The 20,335-nt window shown below is 64.9% G+C and overlaps 1 protein-coding gene across 4 annotated transcripts; it reads right to left on the bottom strand.

Moving 5' to 3' along the window:
- Positions 1-104: 104 nt before the first annotated feature.
- STK11 (serine/threonine kinase 11) lies at positions 105-19,974 on the bottom strand. 4 transcript variants are annotated; one of them, XM_045491203.1, is made up of 11 exons: positions 18,880-19,974; positions 10,220-10,303; positions 9,012-9,101; positions 8,176-8,308; positions 7,951-8,087; positions 6,789-6,916; positions 4,621-4,678; positions 4,151-4,347; positions 3,892-3,933; positions 1,472-1,690; positions 105-648 (listed from the first exon to the last, which is right to left on the bottom strand). In XM_045491203.1, exons 1-10 carry the CDS (start codon positions 19,167-19,169, stop codon positions 1,488-1,490), a joined length of 1,362 nt encoding a protein of 453 aa, XP_045347159.1. In that variant the 5' UTR covers positions 19,170-19,974; the 3' UTR covers positions 105-648; positions 1,472-1,487. The 4 variants fall into 4 exon arrangements, with proteins under 4 accessions (XP_045347159.1, XP_045347158.1, XP_045347161.1 ...); XM_045491202.1 differs by lacking the exon at positions 18,880-19,974 and adding an exon at positions 10,789-11,135; XM_045491205.1 differs by lacking the exon at positions 3,892-3,933 and having other exon boundaries at positions 18,880-19,957.
- Between the last annotated feature and the right edge of the window lie 361 nt (positions 19,975-20,335).

Below are 20,335 nucleotides of genomic sequence, written 5' to 3'. Positions count from 1 at the left end.
GCCACCTGCCAGCCGGCAAGACCTGCAGAGCCCAGCCGGCCCCCCGGGCCGTGAAGCCCATGAGAGGACCACCCAACGGTTCCCAAACACCCTTCACAACCAGCTCAAATCCACCTGCTTTATTTTTTCTTAGAAAAAGGAAAAGGAACCAACCAAACAACAAAGACGAGGCAGCCGCCTGGCTCCCTTGGGCTCTGGGCATGCATCTTGGTTGACGGCCCTGTTCTTCTACTGGCTCCAGCTGTGGCTGTGGTTTGTCTGAACACATCACTAGGTGTGGGAGGCGCTAACGTGGAGCAGAGTAAAAAGAAGTCAGGGGTGGGGCGAGGACCAGTAGTCTGAACGTAAAGTGCATGGCAGGGGCTTCCCGCGGGGCCCGCGCGTGCCGGCGCTCTCCCTCCTCCCGAGGCCCGGGGAGGGGGCTCAGCACAGGGCTGCAAAGTCAATGAGAGGCCATGTTCACTGGCCATGAGGGGAAGGCCCGTCCCCAGTCCCTGCTGTCCCCCAGCCATGGCCCTCCAGGACCCCTGGATTCCTGAGGGGCAGTCGGCAAGGAGGGTGTGGTGGTGGCCTTTCTGGGCAGCAGACGTGGGCCAGCAGTCGGCGGGAAGACTGAGGACCTGGGCCGTGGCACCTGGATGAGACGGGCTGCAGACGGGAACAGATGGGTCACTCCTGGGCCGGCAAACACATTCTGTATCTCAGGAGGCAGGGCCCACCCTGGGGCCCGCTGACAGGGTGGGGGAAACCGAGGCCTGGTCACACGGAGCTGTCAGGCGTCCAGAGAGACCAGGCAAGATCGCACCGATCTGAAGGGCCACCCTGTAGTTCACTCCCTGCCCACTGGGGTTAAGCACCACCCTCCACAGACAGAACCAGGCCTCCCTAAAGAAGCAGTTTTCAGCCTGCCTGGCTGGTTCTGATGCTGGCAGATAAGCACTCCAGGGCCACTTGAGGGGGGGGGGTGGGGGCAGCACCCTGGGAGAGGGCACCCCACCTGCACCCTGAGCACACGATGGGCTCTCCTGCACCCCTGGGGCCTGATTCCCCTCCACACACACCTTCTTGGACTGGGGCAGGCAGGAGCAGGAAGAGGAAGTGGAGGAGGCCGAGCGGCCACCAGGATGACAGCCCGAGCCAAACCCAAGACGTCTCAACCTCCCACCCGGCCACCCGGCGCCTCATACACCTCTGGGCTGAGTCCAGCATCACCCAGGGCTGGCAGGACAGGCGGCTCCTGTGAGGGGCCCGCCTCCTGCTCGCAGGAGCTGCTGCCCAAGCCACCCCCCACCCCCGAACCTCTGGCCAGGGTCCTAGAGCAAGTGAGTTCCTCCACCTCTGGCCCAGATGCTGGTGGCGGTGGACGAAGACCGACAGAACGGTGAAGGGCAGAACCGGCCCCGGTCAACAGGGGTGGGCCGGTGCCCTCGGTGCGTCCCATTCCCCCCCCCAGGTCCCCGAGGCGGCCTACCTGCGGGCGGCGACCCTCACTGCTGCTTGCAGGCCGACAGCCGGCGGATCTTGCTGCTGGCCGAGCAGGCCTTGCGGGTGGGGTTGGAGGCGGCGCTGGCCCGGCGCTCCACCTTCGACTTGGCGCTCAGCTGCGCCGACTCCGTGCCGTTCACGCACACGACTTTGGGCGGGCCCCGGCTCTGCCCGTTCTGACTAGCCTCCTCTTCTGGGACCTGTCCTAGGAGGGAGAAGGCGAGTGTGGGCTGATGGGGGCCCAAGACCAACACCCCCAGGGCCCCCCAGCCCTCAGGCTAGGTCTCCGCCTGCCTGGGCTTAGGTCCTCTCTGCCCCACCCGATTCCTCCACCGCCTGCCCCGCCTGTCCCGCCCCGGCCCCTCCCGCAGGGCCCCTCATCCGGCTAGAGGGAGCCCACCGAGGTGGGGGCCCAGCCCACGCTCACCTGCCTGCTCAGGTTTGAGCCGGGTGTCTGCACCAGGTGGGCTGAGTGCTCACCATCCACCCCAGCACACGGGGAAGGGACCGGGGACCTGGGGCCTAGGGCCCTGGGCTCGGCCCGTTCGCCCCATGCAGAGGCCACAGCAGGCTGGGCCCTCGGGGCTTGGGAGGGGCTGGGCTCAGGCCAGGTGTGCGACAGGCATCTCTCCCACGAACGCCAGCCTCGACTCCCCGTGCCCGGCACGGGATGAAGAGATCAGGGCCCAGGGCCGGCCGGTCCCTACTCTCAACTGGGTGGCACCAGCCCTTGCTGGCCTCCGGGGAGCCATGGGCCTGGGGCTGCCTGCCTGAACTGTGGGGGCGGGGGAGGGGGAAAGCACATAGGAGCTGGCCAACCTGCCAGGGCCCAAGTGGCTCATTCGGTGCACATGGAGAATCGGCCTGCTGCCCAGAGTCCGCCCTCCTGCGACACAGGTGGAAAGCTGCCCACGGCTGCGGCCAGCCGACCTCTTCCCCAGCACAGAGCCCCCTCTGGGCCAAGAGTCCCACTGCCTGACAGCAGCTTCTGGAACATGGCATCTTAGGTCAGAGCGCCTCACTACTGACAGGCTCCTGCTGAGGAAAGCCCTTGGGGGGGCCAGGAACCCTGCTCTGATGGAGGAGGGGCCGTGGGGGGGGGGTGCGGGGGCAGCTCTGCACAGACCACCTGGAGCCCAGCCAGCGGCACAGCAGCTGTGGCTGAGGCGGCACAGGACCCGGCCTCCCTGCCCTCAAGGGACTGGGGCACGGCCGGCAAGCACCCACTGCACCCCAGCCCGAGGCCCGGCACCCAGCTGTCAGGGTGGGCGGCAGACCTCCACAGTGGGGCAGTCCGGGGAGAGCGAGGCCAAGCAGCTGAGAGCCTCTGAGCGGAAGCACCCCACCGGGACTGAAGCGAGGAGGGATCTTGGCCCCAGCACAGCCCACCGCTGACCCACAGGAGGTCAGAGAAAACCCCACTGGTCCTGAAGCAGGACTGTGCTACTTCCGACACGGACGGCATCGCCCGGCCAGGCATGTGGCTCCAAGCCTGGAGAGCTGCCCTCGGGTGCGCCCTCCCCTCCCCGTCAAAGGCAGCCCCTGGCCTCTCACACGGGCCAAAGGGCACACGGGAGCCAACATACACGGTCAGTATAGTCTGGCGAGGTTCTGGGGATTGGGCAGGGTCCTCACTCGGCCTTCCTGGGACAGCAGTCTGCCAGCGAGGGCCCCTCACGAGTTCCTGACACAACACCCCAGCGACCCTGAGAGGCAGGACGCCTTGTTCTCACTCTCCCCGGGAAACAGAAGCTCTGAAGGCCAGGGCTCCCAGAGCTAGGACTCCATACACATCACCTCCCGGGACTCCTGGAGCCCAGGACCCGGTAGGGAAACGGCTGAGCCAAAGCCACAGAAACTCAGGGTCCAGCAGGCGCCGGCTCTGAGATGACCCTGCGGCCGGCCACGATGGGCTGTCACAGAAACCCCAAGCACGCCCCCCGCAGGAGTGGGACCCATGACCCCCACCCCGGCTCTGGCAGGAAAGCGGCGCTGGGCCCACGGCGTTACTGCCCAGTGGGGTCTCCCGGGGGCCCACCCACCACACAGGCCACCTCCACACGCCAATTCTTTCTACAACAGAATCCTCACTCCTGGCAAACGAGCCAGCACAAAGGGAGACCGGCATCACCCCCACACGCACAGCGTGGCAAACCTTTATGACAGGAGCCGACAGGCTGGCCCCAGGACACAACAGAGCTGTGAGCACTGTGGAAGGGGGTTGGGGAGGGGCTGGGGGGGGCGCTCGGGCAGCTGCGCAGGCTTAAGGAGGGAGGCAGGGGCGCCGAGGCCTGGCCTCTACGGCACTGGAGCGGGGAGCAGCGCTACACTACGCCCCGAGCTGCTCTACGCCCCCGGCCTCAGCTTCCTCTCCAGAAAGGTCTGAACACTGGCTCCTCTGCGTGCCTCTCTCCTCTCTAAGCCCTGCCTCAGACGCCTCCTCGCCACCTGGGGAAGCAAGGCGACACGCATCAGGGCTGGCGGCCGGGCACCAGGAGGGCCACTGGACCCTCTCGGGCCGTCGGAGGGGCTTTCCCCCATCTCTCACCGCCCGGCGGGACGCGGTCTGCACTCCCCAGAACACAGGAGGGTCCCCTCCGGGGATGTGATCCCTGCTACCGCGGGCAGGGGCCCCTGGGCCAGGCCGCGAAGCGGCCGCACTCACCGGGCACCGTGAAGTCCTGAGTGTAGATGATGTCGTCCTCGATATCGAACAGATCCTCGTCCCCATTGTCATCCGCACAGCCATGCAGGTCCTCCAGGTAGGGCACCACTGTCATGCCTCGCCAGCGGTCCTTGCAGTCCGAGCTTGGCGGGATGGGCACGGGCTCCTCTGATGGCGGGTGCTTCTTCCGGAACCAGCTGTGGAAGTCACAGGTCAGGACAGTGCAGGGGCTCCCCCGCCCTCAACACGGGGCACCTCCCGACCTCAGGCCCAGCCTAAAAGCCGGGGGAAGAGAGCAGCCAGATAACCCAACCCTGCCCCCCGCTCACTCCCACCACGTGCACCCCCAACTCTCTCTCACCGTGCACAGCCCCTGCACCCCAACCCCCGACTCACTCCCACCACGCGTACCCCCCCGTGCCCCCAGACCCACCCCCACCACCACGGCTGGCCCCGCACGGGACACTCACCTGTGTTGTCTGATCTGCTGTATGGAGAACCTCCTGGCTGGCTCGTATTCCAGCATCCCTGACAGACCAGCAGGGCGTGGGGAGTCAGTGCTGGGGATGTGGCCCCAGCCCCAGCCCGTGTCAGCCTGTGCCCAGAGGACACCCCCAGGAGAAGGGGTGCAGGCATGTGCGAAGGGAGCCCCAGCTCGGTGCTCCAGGCACTCCCCCCACCGGCCAACCCCCCACAGGCCTGGCCTCCACCAGTAGGGCCGGCCCGGGCAACGGGGCAAACACGCAGAGTCCGTAACTGCAAACACTGGGTGCGCACAGCCCCGGGCCCCACGAGGCTGCCGGCAGGAAGGTGGACACCAGAGCCGCCGGGGAGCAGGGCAGGCCCGCCGCAGCGACGCAGGACCTGTCCGTGTGCTCAGGGAAGTCAAACACACAGGCCCACTCTCTGCTGGCCCCTGGCCGGCAAAAGGCAGGGGACGCTAGCGGTCGGCATTGCTAGCCAGGACCAGATGGACGGTCCCCGAGACGGCAGCCGGAGAGAACGGAGGCCAAGAGGGCGACGCGCTGTGGATGTTCGCACAAGGGTCTGGCGCTGGGGGGCAGGTCCCACCCCAGAGCCCGCAGCTTCCACATGGTGGTGGTGGGGGGGGGGGAACAGCTCTGAGAGCTCGGCACGTCCCACACCCGGAGGACAACTTTGTTCTCCAAACCGCACGGCGATTCGATCTGGAGAGCTGGTTGGACCCCAGGCCTCAGGGCCCGGATGGTACTCTCCAGGCCTGGCTGAAGTGCAGGGGCATCTGCAGACCATGAGCCCCGGGGCCACCTCGGCCTTAGGGCAGATGCCTTGGAGGTGAGGGACCGGACTACTGATGCCCTCTGCCATCTACCTAAGCTCCCCGATGGGGGCTGTTTCAAGCGCTGATACAAGTAAGGGCAGTAACGGACCTAGCAAAGGAAGCTTCCTTTAGAAAAACCGCCAACCAGCCGCTGCCTGTCAAGAGAAAGTGCGCCGTCTGCCACCTCAGCCGTGTCTGAAATGACCTTCGGTGGAGAAGAAAGCCCTCGTGGGGGGTGAGGGGAGGCGAGAGGGCCATGCTCTGGGCGCACTCGAGGACAAGGAGGGTGGACATCACAACCCTCCTCCAGAGTGCCCAGGAGCTTCCAGGGAGAACTGGGGGCGGGGGGTGGGGTGGGGGGAGAAGGCCAGGTCCAAGCAGCCGGCGGGCTGGGCCACAGCGCGTACCGGGAACAGGGCAGAGCTGCCTCCCCCGTTCCCAGAACACCCTGGGCTGCGTGCTCAGCCGCCTTCGCCTTCGCCTTCGCGGGTCCTGGGGTGGCTGTCCGGGCAGGGCCCCAGAGGGAGGGGGCGCCGCGCAGGCTGCCCAGCGCTTGGAGTTCGGCCGCTGCAGCCCCAGCCTCGTTTCATCTTAACGTAAACGTAAGCGCCGGCCTGCCTCAGTTATCGGGAAACTCTCAAGAGCACGTGAGGTAACGTGAACCTGCTCCTTCAACTGAAGTCACGGGAGGTCTAGAAACTGAACACCCAACGCGAGCCGAGCGTAGAGTCAGTTACACGCCTAAGGACTACAGGCAGAGACAGACCCCAAGGCGCTACCTTGGTGACAACTCTTAGGTACCACTCACACCTGAGGGGGTGCTCTGGATGAGCCAGATCATCACCCACCGGGCCCTGAAAACAAACATCCAGGAACCCCAGGAGGCCAGCTGTGGCAGCCCCGACCCTTGCGGGGCGGAGGGGAGGGGTCACCCTGGCCAGGGCCCTGCGGCAGATGCACAGCGCCCCCTGCTGCACGGCCTGGGACACGCAGCAGGAAGAAACCAGCGGGGGGGGGGGGGGGGGGGGGGGGGGGAGGGGGCCAGAAGAGGGTGGAACCAAGGCCCCAAGCAGGCAGTAGGGCCCAAGGAAGTCAGCAATGCCCCTCCCAGCCTCAGCCTCAGCCTCCAGAGCTGATCCTGCCAGCCACTCTCCACTAACTGGGCCCATTCCTTGGGTGGGTGGGGACAGGCTGGGCACGTGGGGCGTGCGGCTGCAGAGATGAAACCCAGCTCTCCAGAGGCCAGTGGTCTGTAGAAAGCCCCCAGGACCCCCAACACCCGCTGGCAGCCCGTTCCCGACGCCTCCAGCCCCACAGGTGCCGTCCCGAGGGCCTCACCTCTCAGCAAGTCCGAGAGCGGGGGGCCGCAGGCACCCGGGATCGTGTAGTCTCCCTTCCCGATGTTCTCAAACAGCTTGTAGATGTTGTCCCCCTCGAATGGGTACAGGCCTGTCGTGATGTTATAGCTTCGCCCCCAAGGGGAAGGAGAGAGGCCCGGTCAGTTGGGGCCTCTCCTGCAGCCCCAGCCTGGGACCAGCCTGGCACAGGAGCCTTAAACCACCCTCACCTGCAGGGCCTCACACTGGGTGACGGGAATGCTCTGGAATACCACTCTGAAAACACCAGAAACCACTGCACTGGACCCCTTAAAAGGGTGGCTCTGACAGCGCAGGAGAGATCTCTCAACAAAATAAAACGAACCAGGGGAGCCCGGGGGGCTCAGTCGTTTAAAGGTCCCACTCCTGATTGTGGCTCAGGTCGTGGTCTCACGGTTCGGGGGACTGAGCGCCGCGTCAGGCTTTGCACTGACAGCGCGGGGCCTGCTTGGGACTCGCTCTTTCCCTCTCTCTCTCTCTCTCTCTCTCCCTCTGCCCCTCTGCTCTCACTCCCTCAAAAACAGATAAATACTTAAAAAACAAAAATAAAACGAAATGAGACACCCATGTCGGCCGGCAGCCGCCCTGCAAGAAGCAGGAGGGAAGGTTCTGGAAAGTTAGGGCCTGCCCTCTGTGGCAGGCACCACGCTGACCGCTGCTCACGCAGAAGTGCTCGGGGATGTGCCCCGAGGGACGGACGAGCAGAACTGGGGGACACGGTCTGAGACTCCTCCGGGGTGACGGCGTAGAGTCGGGACAGAAACACTTGCTTCGAGACAACAGCAGTGGCCCTGGGGTGTGAACCGGGGCAAACGTACCAGTACGAGCCCTCACGACCGAGGAGGAAGGCGCGGCCGTGTGCACCCCCACACGGCTAATCCCGAGGACCCCACAAGGCGGGGAGCGGCCCCCTCTGCTCCTACCCACAGGGGGCTTCTCATCTTGGCACCATGGTTTCTCTGGCACTCTGGCCACCCGGCACAGCCCGGGAACGGTGTCTGGGGGACACACTAGGAGGGGCGGTTCTAGAGGCCTGAAGCCCAAACAGGCCTGAGACCTTGGCGGGCACAGGAGGGGCCCCTGGCGGGGGTGAAGCAGGGGGACCGAGGCCCACGGGCACTTACAGAGTAACCCCAGCCGACCAGATGTCCACCTTAAAGCCAGAGAAGGTGTCCAGGCCGTTGGCGATCTCGGGGGGCTGGAACGCTGGGGAGCCCTGGCTCGTCCGGCACGTGTCGTCCTCGGCAAAGGGGTGCAGGGCCTGCAGCATCGCCAGGTGGACCTCAGGGAGCAGCCCCCGCGGGAGCGCCCCCTCCCGCCCCCCGGGGCGCTAAGGGAGGCGCACCAACCTCGGCCACACCCAGGTCGGAGATCTTGAGGGTGCCGCCCGTGGTGAGCAGCAGGTTGCCTGGCTTGATGTCCTTGTGCACAATGCCCTGGCTGTGCAGGTACTCCAGGCCGTCCACCAGCTGGCAGAAGTACCTGGGGGGACATGACTTCTGTGACCTGCCCCACCAGGAACCTCGATCCTGCCCCCCGGGGCCCCCTCGGCACCGGGAGCGACCCCGCGGCACCAGAGACATCGGGGCCGCGCAAACAGAAAGGACAGGACGGGTGGCCCAGCAGGGAACCAGAGGGACGCTGACCAATCTGAGCCATTCCTGGTCCCACCTGGGGAAGGCAAGGAGGGCTCCCTGGCCCCCGCTGCCGCCCCACTCCAGGCAGCCCTTCTCTGCACTCCCCATCGGCCCGAGGGCCGTGCTGTGTCCCCACAATCACTCTGCCTGGACGTGACCACATGGCCCTAAAGGGGCCCCTTGGGGCCAGGGACCCAGGCTCGCTCTGCCAGCTTCCCGTTCCCTCACGACACAGGCCGGCAGCGGGGCTGGAGTGGTGTGACTCCCCAGGAGGGCCAGCTGACCCGTGGCAGTTCAGGTCACTGTCCTCGGCCTTTCAAGGACCAGGAGGTCCCAGAGTCTCAGGCAGCAAGCCCACCAGGGTCGGCAGACACAGCCGCTGGGCCGGGCAGGCTGCAAACTGGGCCCCCGAAGCTGAGCTTTAAAACACCCTGGAGCGTTCATCTCGCTGGTGATCAGAAAAACTCGTCTGAGTGCGGGACGGGCCCGAGTGTGGGTGACCCCACGGGAGGGGGGAGCCACGTGGGGCCCCCGCAGCAAGCACTCACCCGTGGGCCTGGCACACGGGGAAGCGCTTCTCGGGCACGCTGTCCAGCATCTCCTGCATGCCGCACACGCAGTACTCCATCACCATATACGTGCGGGGCTAAGGAAACCATGGGCTGACAGGGACCCCCACCCCAGGCAGGGCCTGCCCCCTGGGAACAGCCAGCCGGACGCTCGCGGGAAGGGTTTGGGGGAGAAGGCCGCATCAACAGAGACAAGCGGTAGTGCGCCAAGACCACGACAAAGACCAGAGAGATTACAGAGCCCGTAGGGCGCCTCTGCCCCTCCGCTGACCTCCCCAGGGTCAACTTGTAGAGGTCTGTGGTCGCCTAGTCTGGGCTCGGTCCTCTGGCCCACGACAAGCTCTCAACACCCTGAGGGGCTCCCGCCTCACCCCCAGCCCCACAGGAAGCCCCACACCAAGAGGAGACAAAGCTTGCAGGGCAGGAGGGAGGGGCGGGGTGGGCAGAGGGGAGGGAAGCCTGGGGGCTGCCAGGCCAGGCCGGAAGCGGCTGTGTCTCAGGCCAGCAGGAGAGAAGGTCGAGGCCCCCGCCACATCTCCCCCAGAGGTGGCCTTGAGTGCACCATGCCGGAGAGAGCCACGTGCTGGAAAGCCCACCACTCTGTGCCCAGCAAGTCAGTGACAGGCGCCTTTGTGGAAAGACATCAGTCCCTTGGCTAGACCTGAGCCCCACCCCCCCGCCCCCTAGAGCTGGAGCCGGCGGGGGCCACACTGCCCTGAAGACACAGGGCCCACCCCCAGAGAGAAAAGGGCAGAGCCAAGGACCGTCCCAGTGAAGCGCCCCTGCAGTGACACTCCCCGCCCCACCCCACGTTCTACCCTAAACGGAGCGGCCGTGCAGGGCAAGGTGCGGCCGGAATGCCAGACGCAAGGCGAGCGCCCTCCACGAGGCCCCCGGACTTAGGGGTGGGGCCTGGGACCCGGTACTCCCAGCCCAGGGCACAGGGCGAAGGGAGGGCACAGCACCCACACAAGCGAAGATCGGAAGACACCCTGCGGACCTGGCAGGCGGCACCAGCTGGACAAGGCCGCCCTCAGGCTGGTGCTGCCTCGGCAGCCCCCCGGGGTTTGCCAGCCCACCACCCAGGGTCACCGAGGGAGGTCTGGGGTCCCCAGGCCCTACAACTCCGCCCGACCCTGCAGCCCTGACCCGGCGCTCGCAGAGGGGCCGGGCTGCCAGAAGGATATATTTTTTGCTTCTCTTCGTTGTACAACACGTCCACCAGCTGGATGACGTTTTTGTGCCGCAACCTCCTCAGAAGTTGGATTTCCCTGAAGACACAAAACAGAGGCGTCAGCGGAGCCGCCAGCGAGAACGGCTCAGAACACCCTGCTCCCCGCTCCGCTCGCTCGGGAAGGAGAGCGCTTGCCCTGGGGGCGCCGTGCAGGGGTGCAGGGGTGCAGGGGCCGCAGGCTCTGAGGCGGCAGTGAGCAGCCACCACGTGCAGGAGCCGGGGCTCGGTTACACGGCAAGGCCAGGCTGTGACTGTCCCCGCCGCCCCGCATCCCTTCCGCGCCTCTTGGTGGGGACGAAGCCCCAGGCGGTGCGCCACAGCTGGAACGTGCCCGCAAGGCCCCCTTGCTCTCCCTGGCGCCCCGCAGCCCCTGGGGAAGGGCAGAGAGCCCAGGAGACCTCCGCGGCTCCCGTCCGGGCACAGGCCCCACCAGAGTGGACGCCACGGCCCACCCGGCGCCACGCACGCCCCCAGCCCGTGCCCAGTGCTGCCCGCTCTGCGGACGGCCCCCCGACGCCTCACCTCTCCGGGGTCTGAACAGGGGAGGGGCCCTCACAGCTGGCAGGTACAGGGGGAGCGGTCGGCGGCCCCTCGGGAGGCCGCGGGCCAGCAGCTGAACCCACGGTGCCACTCCAGGTGCGTGCCGTGCCCGCGAGAACTGAAAACACGTCCACACAGAAGGCTGCACCTGCCTGGCCAGGGCAGCGCCGGCCACACAAACCTCCAAACTGGAACCACCCCGGTGCCCACCACACACGCGTATGTCCACAGACGACTGTGCCCACCGCGCACGCGCACGCCCCCCCAGGCGCATCCACCGCGCACGCGCACATCGCTCAGCCGCGAGCAGGGGCGAGGCGCCCACCCCCGCCACCCCCAGGCCGGACCCCGGACACACGACGCTCAGGGAGGGAACCCGACACGAGAGGCCACGCGGGGTGTGAGTCCACGTGCGTGAAACGTCCAGAACGGGCCCGTCCACAGACAGGAGGGGGGCTCATGGGGGCTGGGGGAGGGGCAGGGAGTGACTGCTGATGGGGGCCTTTAGGTTGCTTCAGGGTTGCCCTAGGGATGACGAACTAGATAAGCGCGTGGCAGGTGCCCATCCCCACGAATACATTAAATGCCATCACACCGTACGGAAAGTCTAGGAAGTCCTCGGCAGAAAGCTCAGGCATGGGCTGGAGAGCCCACCGTCCTCACAGACCCAGGCCCCGCCGCCACCTCCAGGGGGCCTCTCCTGACAACCCCCCCCTCCCCAGGTCAGGTCCTCTGCGGTGTGGTGCCTGGAACCACCCAGGGCCCTGGACTCGGCGTGTGTGCACAGCCCCGCACCCCAGACCGGAGACCCCAGGCCCAGAGGCCATAGCCTCACAGAACAAAGCACAGGCTTGCAGGCACTTCCCCCACAAACTCACCGACCAAACCCTGTCCCCACGTCCCCACCCCCCCACCCCTCCACCCCCCGCAGAGTTCTGGGCTCAAGGAGATTTCTACCCTCGGTTTCCTGTTTTTCCACAGTATCCCTATCCATCTGACTACTGAGGCCCAGGGATGCTGCACATATAGAAATACACACACTGAGTGGGAGGGAGAGGGGGTGAAAAGCAGAAGCTGGGGCGGCCCTGCTTGTACCCTCTGAGCCCTGGGGACTTACTCTGCCGTCCCTCATGAGCAGAGATCAGAATCCCTTTTTATCCCCCCAAATAATTAACGCAGGGTGTCTCCCCCTCGGCACTTCTAATGTTCTGGGCAGGTCGCTCTCGAGTGGGGGCGTCCTGGGCCCTAGTTCAGTAGTATCCCTGCCTCCACCGCCCCCCCCCCCCCGCCACTCCTGACAGCCACAGATGTCCCCAGACAGGGCCCACTGTCCTCTGGGGGTGGGCGGTGTCATGTGAGGGACGGTGCCCTGCTGTAAAGGATCAAGGTCCGTGACGAGCAGGAGCGGAACCTCAGGCCACCCCTATCCTCGCCTCTGAGCCCCTCTGGGCCAGCACAGGGCATCCCCTGGAACTCAGGCCTCATCTCCCTCCCTCAGCCCTTCCTCCACCCCCTCCCCCCTCAAACCATCCCACTCCCCTGCCTGCCCCAGCCCTGCTCCGTGTGTCCAGAGGGACTCTCCGCCCACTGGCCCATCACCCTCCATTTCTACCCAACGGGCACGGGGTGGCAGCAAATACCCATTTATGGGGGGGCGGCCGACCATCAGCCCCCAGCCACCAGCACAGCGGTGTGCGGCCCGGGAGACAACCGTGCCAAAACGGGAAGGATGTGCAGTCTTGTCTACACCTGCACAAAACCCCACTGGCAGGACACACGCCAGCAGACCCCTCTGGGGTCACCGCCACGTACTGCCTGGACTCCTGTCAAGGGGTCGGCAGCCCAGGTGGATTTAGCAAAAGGGGCAGGAGTGAGACAGCCCCAGAGGAGAAGGGCATCCGTGCACGGCGGGAGCTAAGTTAGCAAGCCCTGCATGCCCGGTGGGGACCGACGGGGTCAGCCCAAGAGACAGACCCCGACTCCTCCAAGCTCTCGCTTCCTGGGACCGCACACAGGACTGGGAACAATCAGCACAGACCCCAGCACCGGAATGAGATTCTCCAACACATCGGGATATCTCCGGTCAGCTGCCTTCACTACAGCCTGGTGAGTCAAATGCTTCCTCGACCTGTCCGTGCCACCCTCTTGGCCCTGGAAACTTCCTCAGGGCCCTCTTCATCCAAAGAGATCGCTTTCAGGTACCTGCAACGTAACTAAAATGCATGCGTTAATGGGGCACCTGGCTGGATCGGCCGGTGGAGTGTGTGACCCTTGATCTCAAGGTTGTGAGTTTGAGCCCCATGTTGGGTGTGGCGCCTACTTAAAAATAAATAAAATAAAAATAAAACCCATGTGTTGAGACCAGGAGGCCTTTCCTTCATCCAGCCAAATGGCGGCCACCTGTAGGGGATGTGGGGCAGCAGGACCGCAGCATCTATAGCAGAGCTCCACGCAGAGGCAGGGGGACGGAGCCTGGGACCACACTTCTAATCCCACACTGAGAGTCAAGGGGCCCCGGGAAAGCCCACCCCAGGTCCTCACTGATAGGAAGGCGAGCCCCCCGCTCTGCATCGTCCTCGTGTGCCTCCCCCTCCACCCGCTGCCATCAGGATGAAACCACCACCCATGTCCATCCTCTACAAGATGGTCACAGCACCAGCTCTGAACCAAACCAGAGGGCAGCACCCTTGCCTCTGCAGTGAAACAGCTCAACACTCCTACTCCGACGTCCAAAAAGTTTGTTCTTAAAAATAAAAGTCCACACTCTGACATAAACAGGCGGATCCACCGTGGGCATGCTGGGCTGTCCACTTGTTTGTTTGGTTCACTGTGATCAAAGCACCGTGAGTGAGCACTCGAGTCAGTCACCTTATCTCTACCAGGAAAGGACGGACACAATGTCAGGCAGTCCCCGAACAGAAGGGGCAGTCCCCGAACACAGCTGGCAGCGGCCAGAGCTCCAGGACAGAGAGTGCAGGAGGAGGGCACGCCAAGCCATCTGCCCAGGGACCCCCGAGCGTCCTGGGGGTTCCTATCACCTCTGTACTTTCCGTGTCCCCTACAGGTTACATCGTGGGTCTAAACACAAGGAAAAACAAAGTGTAAAGAAAAAGGAAAGGCGAGGAGCTCAGCCCGGATGCAGGAAGTGGAGGCAGAGGAAGTGGTGCCTTCCGCCCCCCCCCCCCCCCGCCCCGGTCTCAGTGCCTGTGGTCACAAGCCCCCCCCCCCCCCCCCCCCCGGCTGCTGCCTGGGACCTGCCCAGGGTTGCTGCCCAACCCAAGTGGACTGCTTAGCCGACTTGTCGATTAACTGGAGGAAAAACCGAATGAGGGTCATAAAGCCATTGAAGCTTACAGAGAAATGGAGAGTCACTGCCTTCACGGTCACATCGGCCCCAAACAAAACACACAGTGACAAACAGGCCCACTGCCCTGAGAAGCACCAGCTCCATGCATCCCCGAGCGAGGCCCGCGCGTCACTCCCCGTCAGATGAGGAGGGGTCCGCTGGGCTCCGAGGGGCAGACCAGGGGCCACGGCAGCACTGGCAGAGGGACACTGAGCAAGATCCCGTCACCTCTCAGCCCCGCTGTTGACGCTTCTGAACGCTGTCCCAGGAGGGAGACTGAAACAAGGGGAAGTTGCTCGTAGGACGGTACACACATGTCACCAACAGCACAGGAGGCGTCAAGTGGACACGACCTGAACACCCCACTGGCAGGTAAGTGGACAAACATGACGTGGTCGATCTGTACACGTGCACGTCCCTCAGCTGCGAGCAGGAGCGAGGCGCCCACACCCGCCGCCTCGCGGACGGACCCCGAACACACGACGCTCAGGGAGGGAACCCGCCACGAGAGGCCACACAGGGTGTGAGTCCACGTGTGTGAAACGTTCAGAGCAGGCTCATCCACGGACAGGAAGGGGCTCGTGGGGGCTGGAGGAGGGGAGGAAGATGGCTGATGGGGACCGGGTTGCTTTCGGGGAGGCGGACCGTTCCCCCAGCCACGCAGCGTTGAGAGTTTCACAATCCGTGTAAGTATTCAATGCCACCGAATCACACCTTATCGCCACCAATGTCGGTATGTGAGTTCCGTGTCAATAAAGCTGTTCGAATAAACTGCAGTCCGGCCACATGGTGGGCCCAGAATAAAGGGCGGCTCTGCCAGCGTCCTGTACACTGTGAGGCTTGGCTCACGACCTACTGCCCCAAGCTCCCACATTTCAGAATGAGCCCCGCACCAGGGAAGGAGCGGACATCCAGGGAGGACGCCAGGACGGTCCCCGTGAGTTGCAGTGGATGGACCACGCCCTCCCGAGGCCACCTCTGGCAGCCAGCCAGCCCGGGGTTAAAGTGGAACCCTTCCCGACACGGGGCGGGGCACCCCAGCAGACGCTGGGACCTTGTCGAGGCCACCTGGGACAAGACCAGGAGCCGACAAAGTCCAGGGCTCTGATCCTGGACACACTACAATCCCAACCATTCACCACCCAGATCCAACTATCTGCCAGTCACCGCGAGGCGGCCCGGCCTGGAAGCCGGCGCCTGCCTGCGTACGGAGCAGCCGCCCCCGTGCCGAGGACCCGCTGCTCCTGGGGCTCACTCGGGATACGGCAGCTGGCTGGATGAGACTGGCTGCGGAGGCCGGGGGACCGGCAGTCGGGACACAGCTTGTCAGAGGCACACACGCTCCCTTTGACCCCAAGACTCCACTTGTGGTGACGTGCCCTTCCAGCACCCTTGCGCTTATCACGGCACGTGGCAAGAAGTAACTCGCCAACGTAGCAAACAGAGCCACCAGCACGAGGTGGGTCAGACCCGGCCACGGAGCCCTGCCGCCCCAACAAGACCACCACCGAGACGCGTAGTGGAGGCCCGACGACTGGCAGGGGTCCGAGAGCCACAGCCTGAGGGGCAGAGTGACCACCCCGTGACTTTATACGCCGACTTTGTATGCCGGTAAGCAGCAAGTGAATTTTATGATCCCAAACATCTCATGGAAAAGAGCCCACAAAGAACATTTTGTGGCGCATGCGACTCTCCGGGAAGTGAGTTGCAGCGTCTGTCGTGGTCGTGGGCACAGCCAGTCAGCCAGCCGCGCACCTGCCGCCCGCAGCTGCCTTCCCGCGGCTCCAGCACGGATGCACAGCGGTGCGCAGCCCAGGAGACAACCGTGTCAAAACGGGAAGGATGAGCAGTCTTGTATACACCTGCACAAAACCCCACTGGCAGGACACACACCAGCAGATCACGCCGGCTGCCCCCGGAGAAGCGGGAGAGAGGGAGACCCCACCAAATACCCTCTGCCCAGCGTTTACAGGTTCAGTCCATGTGATTTACTGCCCGTTAGAAAAACAAGACCACTTTCTTCCTAAAGACGATCAGGGTGTATAAAAAGCGCTTGAACAGGTTTAAAGAAAAAACACGCAAAAGGACTTGATGAGGTCACAAGTGACTCTTTTTCCTACTTGATGCTTTCTGAAACTTTCTCACTCCATAGAAAGAACCTGCTAGTTTCTAGAAGCAAGAAGGAGAGGGGAGCAAGTGCAGACCCCAGGCGGTCTTCCCGGGAGGAAGCCACGTGACGGGAGGGCCACCCTGGGCCACCCCCACCACCTTTACCACAGGCATCATTCTTTAGGCAAAAGGCTTCTGATCCACACTGGGACTCCAGAGGCTTGTCTGGACGGTTCCGGACACTTCACTCGGAGAAGAGCTATTGGGGTTTATTAAGCCTCTCAAAGACAAAGGAGCCTTTTTTCCCCGCAGCCGGCTGGCAGCATGGCCGGCCAAGGAGTACAGACTTCCCCATGCAAGGACACCCCTTTCCTTCCCCCGAGAGCCGGGCCCTGAGCTGATGAAACGGGCACTGGCACGGGGCCCCACAGCTGGGACACCTTATGCGAACGGCCAAGCCAGCTGGGGACCCCGAGCCACTCCACCTCCCTGGCCTCGGTTTCCCCTCAGGTTCTTCTCAGGGACGCTGCGGGACCGAGCCCCTTGCAGCCCCAACACGGCACGCTCACGTGTCTCCACAAGCTCTTGGGGCCCTGACTGGCCATTCAGGAGTGCGGAGACTGGGACGCCGGGCTCAGCAAACCACCCCCCCCGCCCCCCACCATCAGGTTCTGGTCGTTCGTGTCTCCCGCAAGTACAAGGGAGCTCTCGGAGGTGGTGGAACGCCCTCTAACTTGACCTTGGGTGTGTGCATTCGTCAGGACTCACACTGCGTCTGGCGGACAAGTGTCTCTACGACCCCTGCACTGTGCCTCAGCAGAGCGGGCACTCGCCCACCGCAGCACCACCCCTGTGTCCCAGCAGGGGTCCGCGGAGTCCTGCTGCCACCAGGAGCCCCAGGACAGTCAGCAGGGTGGGCGTGGGGGACTCTCGCCACGGATCAGTTGGTGCCAGAACGCAGCCCAGGCCCTTGAGAGGGACTCTGGGAACCTTAGGATGCTGTTCCCAAGAGGCTGGGGGGCCACAGCGGCACGGAGTCCAGTGGCCAGCCCCAGGGATGCTCCGTGGACCCGTGCCGCCTCCAAGCAGGAGAGCTCAGCCACGGGCGGGCCCTGTTCCCCAGACACATCAGGGGATGAGGAGAGGAGCCAGTGGGACAGAGATGGACCCTGGACATTGGGAGAGGGGCTGTGCCAGGAGTGGGATCCAAGAAGCAGGAGCTCGTGCAGCCCCACACCCCGCAGGAGTGCCGGCAGGCTGAGGACACGCAACCCCTAGGTGCTGCTGGCTTAACGAGAAAACACCTAGAAGGCAGCCGTTGAATGGGGATTCCTGACTCAGGGGTGAGGGGTCGCTTGGACCTCAGGAGGGTGCCGGTGCCCCCCCCCCCCCCCGCCGCCTCAGTCTCCCCCCGCATGCAGGTGGCCCCTGTCCAACCCCATGTCACAGGTAAGAGACTGGCACAGAGGACTCGGGCATCCGGCCATCCCTTCTCCACGTCCACAGGCCGGGGCATGAAGACCAGAAGAAGGCCTCATCGATACACAGCCCGCCCTGCCTCTGGACCACACTGTCCAGAGGCCGGGCACCAACACAGGAGCCAGTCCGGTCTCTGTCCTCAGCCCATCCACAGTTTCACCACACCCAGACCTGGGCCGGCCCGGGGCAAGTGAACACAGCTCAGCTTCTGCGTGAGAGCAGGCTGGGCCAGGAAGGGGGAGGGGAAAGCGGACAGAGGAGCAGCACTTTCCAGGATGGGCCTGGCGGGAGGGCCGACACCGGGACGTCCAAGGTCGTCAGTCAGTCCTGCCACCTGGCCGCGTTAGATAAACCCCTTCTTGGAAACTGGAGGCTGGGAGGAGCACGAGCCCAGGCAGGGCGGGGTCCCAGGGGCCGGCAGCCGACAAGAGGGGCACCTCCTCCTGAAACCAGCAAGAGGGATGGAGACACGGCTCCCACCATCTGTGGGGAGCCTCCTGCATGCAGACTCCGAGACCTCTGCAAAGCCCAAGAGCGGACAGGCGCCCGGGAAAGTCTGGATAAAAAGTTTGTCAGGACCTGGGCTGATTCCTCTCCCAGGGAGTCACAGATGCATCTAGTGTCACATCCCAAACGAGCAAGAAAGGGCTAAGTTACCCCCTGCTGACCGATAAGCCAGTGCAAACAATTATTTTTGGCAACCGCAGGGCTCCCCTCCAACAGGATAAACAAATCGCATTTCGCCCGGCCCTAGTAACAGCTGCACGCTGCGCAGAAAACCCGCTGGTGGCGGCCAGGGCCGTTTAGGAACACGGCGTCTCGGGGCCAAATAAACATTGGCTGGTTCCACTGGGCACCTAAATTCTTTGGACAGCTGGGGGGGCGGGGGGGAGGCGCGCCCCCCTCCGAAAAAGGCTCTGACACCGCATCCTAAGAAACGGGACACCCGGCTGCAACAAGCCGGCCTGACTTCGTGAAAGTAACAAGGCAGGTTTCCACCGACACCTTCCCTGTCAAGGAGGACTCGGGAGCTGAGGGGACAGGAGGGAAGGGAGGAGGAAGGAAAGGAGAAAGGGAAGGACGGAAGGTGACCACCCTCGCTGGCTGGCCGCTCGCTGACCCAGGAAGCCCACACTTACTTCTTCACGTTGGCCTCCCCATTGGGGATCCTTCGCAACTTCTTCTTCTTGAGGATTTTGACGGCTCTCCTGCAGAGCGTCTCCGAGTCCAGCACCTCCTTCACCTTGCCGTAGGACCCCTCCCCCAGCAGGTCCCCCATCAAGTACTTGCCGATGAGCTTGGCCCGCTTGCGACGTGGCTGGTAGATGACCTCCGTGGAGTCGATGCGGTGGATGAACGTGTCCATCCCCACGGACATCAGCTCCCCCTCTGTAAACATGCCCAGCTGCTGCGGGTCGGCCACATCCATCCTGGACTCTCGCGGGCGGTCCCTTTATCTTCCTTATCTACTCCCCCCCGAAGAGCGGTTCTTCCTTTTGTCCCCCTAAAGTTCCCTTCTCCAAGGAAAAAAAAAAAAAAAAACGCAAAAAACAACAATCAACAAAAAACGCAAAAAACAAAAACAAACAAAAAAAAAAAGGGAAATCCTTCTTCGAAAAGAAACGATTGTACTCGTCGTGAGTTCAAGAGGCGCGCCTGGCCCAGAACCCCGGCACCCGAGGGTGCGGAGGGTCGCAAGTCTGGGTGCCTGCCCGCCTCGCAGCTTCGGGTCGGGCCGGCGCGTCCACGGGGGCCCTCAGGAGGCCGGTGGGGCTTGCAAGTGCTAGGTCATCCTCCAGGGACTTTAGACCCTCGGACAAACACCGCTGCAGCCAAACCAAGTCTTCTCCGGGACGGGCATTACCAGCGGGTCGTGGCGCGCGCCCAGAGAGGGCCCCGCGGCGGCCGGCCGGCCCCAGGGCCCCAGGCTGGGCAGCCGAGCTTCGCTGGGGGCCGGGCGCGCTGCTGGGGGCGGCTCCCGGCGGGGCCCGCCGTCCCGGGGGCCCGCGGTTGCGGCAGGTGCCTGTCCGGAAGGCGCGGGGGGCACCGAGGTCCGCCCCCGCCAGCCCCGAGCGCGCGTCGGGGGGCCGGGGGCTGCCCGGGGCCCTCCCGCCGCGGGGAGCAACTTCCGTCGGAGCCGGCCGCCGCCGGGGCGCCCCCACACCGGCCTGGGACCCCGGAGCGGCCGTCCCCCGCCCCAAACGGCAGCCCGCGCTCGCTCTCCGCCGAGAACGCCGTCGGCCGCGGGGCGCGGGGCGCGGGGACCCGCAGGGCTCCGGGCGGCTGAGGCGGCGCAGGCCGAAGGCCCGGGCCGGGGGTTCCCGAGGCCGCCGGGGCCCGGACAGCGCGTGCCCCCGCCGCAGCCGCCGCACGTGTGGAGCAGGCGGGGCGGCGCGGGGGCCCAGCCCATGCAAGGCGGCGCGGAGCCGGCCGGCGCCCGCCGCCGCTGCCGCCCGCTCCCCGCCTCAGTCGCGGACGCCCCGGGCCGCCTCCCCCTTCCGCGCCCGACACGCCGCCGCCATCTTGTTTACCTCCCGCCCCCGCCCTGCGCCGCCGCGCCGCCGCACGCCCGCCGGGGGGGCCCGCCCCTCCCGC

Source organism: Leopardus geoffroyi, chromosome A2 (genome assembly GCF_018350155.1).
Source record: "Leopardus geoffroyi isolate Oge1 chromosome A2, O.geoffroyi_Oge1_pat1.0, whole genome shotgun sequence".
In the NCBI taxonomy this organism is placed as follows: Eukaryota; Metazoa; Chordata; class Mammalia; order Carnivora; family Felidae; genus Leopardus; species Leopardus geoffroyi.
Note: the sequence above shows the minus strand (reverse complement) of the source record. Positions and strands in the feature narration are given on the sequence as shown.

Coding starts and splice junctions, on each gene's coding strand:
- STK11 (XM_045491202.1), bottom strand. CDS start 11,099: ATGTGCGCGTGCGCGGTGGATGCGCCTGGGGGGGCGTGCGCGTGCGCG. Junction 10,304..10,788: donor CCTGTTCAGACCCCGGAGAG/GTGAGGCGTCGG, acceptor TTGTGTCTTCAG/GGAAATCCAACTTCTGAGGA. Junction 8,309..9,011: donor CCCGTGTGCCAGGCCCACGG/GTGAGTGCTTGC, acceptor ATGTCCCCCCAG/GTACTTCTGCCAGCTGGTGG.